At 45.4% G+C, this 5476-nt stretch overlaps 1 protein-coding gene across 3 annotated transcripts in view; it reads left to right on the forward strand.

The window, feature by feature from the left end:
- Positions 1–5476, forward strand: part of LOC138748421 (transient receptor potential cation channel subfamily M member 4-like) — a 73276-nt gene that overhangs the window by 59361 nt on the left and 8439 nt on the right. For 2 of the 3 annotated variants that reach the window (XM_069908613.1, XM_069908614.1), the window contains exon 25: positions 461–554. In XM_069908613.1, coding sequence (XP_069764714.1) covers positions 461–554 — 94 coding nt within the window. Of the gene's footprint in view, positions 1–460; positions 555–1882; positions 2554–5476 lie in introns of those variants that run through there. The other variant, XM_069908615.1, reaches the window with a different exon arrangement.

Here is a 5476-nt window from a genome sequence, read left to right on the forward strand (position 1 = left end):
ATCAGAATATGATCCCCGTATTCCGACTCACGGCTTCCTGCCAATCACCCAATGTTCTACCTATGCACGTTGGTTTCCAGTTTACCATGGGAAGTAGATGCTGGAAAATTCCCAAAAGTCCTGGCCAACCATTATCACTCCATCAATAACCTACCTGTGCACAATTGGACTGCTCTATCCTCCAATAAATAGTTACAAAACAATATTTACCTATTTGCAAGTATACTGTTTGTCTGTGTGTGTGCTGTATCTGGTTGCGTGTCTGCATGTTTTGCACTGAGGACCGGAGAATGCTGTTTCATCAGGTTGTACTTGTACAATTAATAAACTTAGCCTGACTTCACTTAACTTACATCAGTGACCATGCATCAAATTACTTAATTTACTGTAAAGCCCTTTGGATTACCCAGAGGTCATAGATAAGTCCATGGTGCTATATAAAGGCAAAATGTTTTTGCAGATGGATTATTGCACTGAAGCCTTGACATGGTTGGTGGAATCCTTCATGCAAAGCGACCTCATCAAGAATGCCAAAGCCCCACCAACACTGACAGGTACACAATCCATATTCCTCCTGCCAGACCCTACCTGAATTACCTTAGCACATTACACAACGGGCCTCAGTTTCACTGCCACGTTATGAGTGATAGAGCTGCACTGGGGATAATTTAGAGAAGGTTTACGGGGATGTGGCCAGGACTGAAAGCAGTACAAATGCCTTCCAGAGGACTGGAGTATAAAGGCAAAGTCGTAACGCTGTAAAAGGCGGTGTAGAGTATCGTGAGCAGTTTGGGCCCCATATCTAAGGATGGATGTGCTGGTGTCTGAGAGGGTCCAAGAGGAGGTTCACAAGAATGATCTCAGGGAGGAGGGGGTTAATGTAAGAGGATGGGTGGCACGGTTGGCGTAGCAGTTAGTGTGGCACTTCGAATCCCACGTTGTCTGTAAGGAGTTTGTACGTTGTCTCTCAGACCATGTGGGTTTCCTCCCACCCAGACAGTGTCAAAATAGGGAAAAGGCAGGAGAATGGAGTTGAAAGGAAAATACATCAGCCATGATATGAAAGCTAGAACAGATTTGATGGGGCAAATGGCCTAATTCCACTCCTATGTCTTAGGGACTGGAGAATCAGAGCTGAGCTGGACAACAAAGTTTTTCAAAAGGTTTGCTTCCTGAAAAAAATTAATTGGGGATTTTATTAGACAACTTCAACTGAACACAAGGATAATTTCAGATTTGCTGTATGACAGAGAAACATTGAATTAACTTTTATTGAATTTAACATGTTTAATCACATAATGACGCTGGTACATTGCAATAGTTCAACTGACCTGAAAATGTTTTGCCGCTGATTTTTGTCTGTACTCAGCATTTGATGCCTCTCATGTCAGTGTCCAACAATAGTTGGCCAGCATTGATGGATTCCAATTGCCCTGATATCGCTTTTCCACGGTCGCGATGTCCCGGCGAAACCTTTCACCGTGTTCATCACCGATGGCACCGAGATCAGCAGGGAACAAGTCCAAATGCAAATGCAGACAATGAATTTTCAATGACATGAATCGAAGTAGGAAGGTGGGGAGAGGTTAATGGAGAGGGATGTGAAGAGGATGGGGTGCGTGCAGGGGAGCAGAGACACTTCCCCAACGTCCTGGCCAGTAACTATCCCTCTACCAATAACACTATAAACAGATAACCGTTTAATGGGATCTACCTGTGCACAGTTTGACTGCTCTATCCTCCATTACAGCAATGACTGTGCATCCAAAGACTTCATTGACTGTAAAGCCGTTTAGATTACCCAGAAGTCACGGATATGTTCATGGTGCTTTATGCAGGATGGGTACTAATCTCTTTTTATACTGAATATCTTTCTCATCAGATTCATCATTTAAAAGAGACACAAAGCCTTAACTATGAGAGGCAAAGTCGCCCTCATCGGTGTTAACGTGATGGAAGCGAAGTGAGGAATTGAAGATTGTATGCTTCTCCTGACACCTCAAAGGCTACATCTAGATCCACGGGCTGGAGTTTGATGCTCATCCTCTGTCACGTTTTCCTACACCCAAACAGACCCTTTCAATAGGAAAGTTTTGCTGAGATTTTACCATGTCTTGTGTGGGGAGAGCATGGACAGAGCATCTGCTGGATCAGATTGGCCAAGAGCCGACACAGACACACTGGACAGTGACTGTAAACTTGGGGAAATGTGTGACTGCAGTAAAAACGCGGAGAGATGCTGGAGGAGCTCCACCGGTCTCGCAGCCTCCATCGGAGGTAAAGATGTACGGCTTCACTCCCCTGAGGACGCTGTGAGACCTGCTGAGTTCTTCCAGCATTTCTGTGGGTTTTTAATGGGTTTCTGTGGGCTCAGTGGTTGCCTTGTAAACCAGGGCTCACGAATTTGTTCCTCACTGGGGCCTCATTTCTGTGAGGGGTGCCAGACAAGAGTGGCAACTCTGTCTTCCTTATGGTAGACAAAGTTAAAGAGTCCCATGTATTTTACATTGTAAATGTAGCATTACATGACAATAATGGAACCTTTACCTTAAACTTGAACATTGTACTCCATAAATCTCAGTACATTCATCTGAACAACTGGAATGAACTACAGTTTAAAACAACACCGAGTTCCAGAAAGTTCCAGTCTCCCTGCACATCTCACTCTTTTGCCGTGCACTCTGAACACTGACGTCACTAATAAATTCATCCAAGCAGCAAAGATCCGACTTATTCCTGGGATACGAATCTAACAGTGGGCACCCAAATTGGGACTGGGAGATGAATGAGCGGGAAAAACTGATCTTCCTCCAAGGGGGGGCAGAAGGCTGGTGGGATTTGGGATTTAGCTTAGATAAGGGGGTTTGAACACACTGCCTGACAAGGGGGTGGAGGGACGCACACACTCACAATTTCATAGGCACCTGGACGAACATTAGAAGTACCAGGGCTATGGGCTGAGAAAGGGGATCAGAAGAACTGGCCACGGTGACCAGCGTGGGCAGGACAGGCTGAAAGGCCGGTTCTGCGCACTAAATATATGGAGCATGTCTCCACGTGAGGATAAGATCCAGAGCCAGGGCTTGTGGACGAAGGCGGTTCCCAACGAGTGCAAGAAGGATTTGGGTTGTGCACGTGGATTTCCACTGGGGAGATGAGTTGCCGGAGCTGGAGTTAGCAGGAAGGGAATCGAAGTAGGAAGGTGGGGAGAGGTTAATGGAGAGGGATGTGAAGAGGATGGGGTGCGTGCAGGGGAGCAGAGACACTGAATTATACCCTTTGCAGGGTCCGCACTGCAGAGATTCGATACTACATTTGAATTTAATTTTATTGTCACGGGCACTGAGCTTCATTTTACCTGCCGCCCAGACAAGTCACCTCTTACAGCAGCTCACGCAATAATAAACAAACAGTTAAGACATCAGTGTGGGGACCAGGGTTGCTGGAAGTCATGTGGAGCAGGAGAGAGAGAGAGAGAGAGAGAGAGATTGTCCTGTTGATCTGTTTATGGGCTCTCAAGTGGCATAAGAGTCCAATCTTGGCTTTGAAAGGTCTTCTGCATTCAGGACAGTTCGTTTCAGATGGCGGATCGGGCTTTGGTTGGTGCTGCCTCTCTTCCCATTTCTTCTTGTTCTGCACGTCTGTTGGCTTCGAAAGTTGCTGTTCCTTCTCGGATGATGGTTTGCCAGAGTTTGACGTTGGTGTCCCAATCATTGATGTCGATGTTACATTTCTTCATGTTGGACTTTAAGACGTCTTTGAATCTCTTCTCTTGTCCACCTTCTTTAAGATGGGAGTAGAAGATTTGCTCGTCTTCCATCTGAACAACATGACCACTCCATCTAAATTGGTTCTTAATGACGGAGGCTTCCATGCTTGTTTTTGCTTCAGTTTTTAGCACGCTGATGTTAGTTCTTCCCAGCTGAGATTGAAGATGTTTTGAAGACAGCATTGATGGAACTTTTCAAGTGCCTTCCAATATCGTCGGTATGTTGTCCTGGTTTCCGATGCATAGAGAAGCATTGGGATCACCACTGCTTTGTACACTAACACCTTGGTGTCCATTCGAATGTCAAAATCATGAAAGATTCTTACTCAGAGATGTCCGAAAGCTGTTCCAGCGCATTTAAGACGACATTGGATCTCATCGTTAAGGTCAACGTTGGAAGAGGAGTGACTTCCAAGATACGGCAAGGTATAAGGTGTCGTTGACCAGTGAGAGATCCATTGACAAGAAGTCTCCATGGCCTTCAGGTTAACAGGAGACAAATTCACCCCCTTCTCTCATCTGGTTTAAACATTGGGAAAGTGATGTTCCCTCTAAGCCATGTGCAAAGGAAATTAATCTGCGCTCAAAAGGTTAGTTACCTAAAACAGTGTAGTAATTAATTGTGTGAAGATTTTCACATAAAACATCTGGGTAGTTAGCCAACTAGCTTTTGTAATTGAATGAGTTTTGATTTAACCATTTCCAACAACTGTAGTAATAATCTGTGAATTGATGGGTGTTATTGCGATTAATTTATTTCAACATTCACATAAAAATAAGAAATACTCATTGATATTTTATTTAATGGAACAACAAACTGAACACAGTAGCTCAAAGTATAGAAATAAAATCTTAACTAAATACATTACTTTGTAGAATGCAATCAAACCGTTTCATTAGCCATGAGAGATGGGCTGGGGCAAAATGATCTTGAAACAATTTCAAGTTTACATTTGCACAAGCATTCAGTCCACACAGACTTTTGTCACAGGAAAAAAAATTCGCACAACGTAAGATTTTTGCGCATACTGACCACTAAAAATTAGAGGGAACATTGAATCCAAGGTCCTTCCTGCTGGCCCAGCAGGTCTCAGGCAGGGCAGAACTGCTTCTGATTGGCCTCAGTACCTTGCGATTCCAGGCAAAGGCTGTCAGCCAATTCTACCCGCTCAGCAACACACACCTGTGGTCTGCAGAAAGCCCAAGGTTTCCCAGGAGCTCCCTTGCCACCCTGGGTCACCCAGGAGCTCCCACGCCATCCTGGGTCACCCAGACAGTTACTCAGCACTGTCATGCATCGATATGTTCCCACACATTCAAATCTTTTAATATGTTGATTGCTTTTCTAAGGCAGTGGGTGTTATAGATGGAGTCGATGGAAGGGCGGGGGTGGCGTGATAAGGTATTGATGGAGGGAGGGGTGTGAGAATGTGTCAATGGAGGGGAGGGGATTGAAGGAGGGCTGATGGATGGGAGGGGGTGCGATGAGGTTGATAGAGGGAGGGAGAATGAGTAGCTGCCGATGGTGTTGATGGAGGGGAGAGAATGTGTGGATGGATGGTAGAGGGTGTACAGAAGAGTTTCTGTAAGGGAGGGTGTGTGATGAGGAGTTAATGGAGTGGAGGGGATTGTGATGAGGGGTCGATGGACGGGAGGGGGTGCAATGAGGTTGATGGAGGGGAGGGGTGTGATGAGGTGTCAATGGAC

Source organism: Narcine bancroftii, chromosome 13 (assembly GCF_036971445.1).
Source record: "Narcine bancroftii isolate sNarBan1 chromosome 13, sNarBan1.hap1, whole genome shotgun sequence".
Taxonomy (NCBI): domain Eukaryota; kingdom Metazoa; phylum Chordata; class Chondrichthyes; order Torpediniformes; family Narcinidae; genus Narcine; species Narcine bancroftii.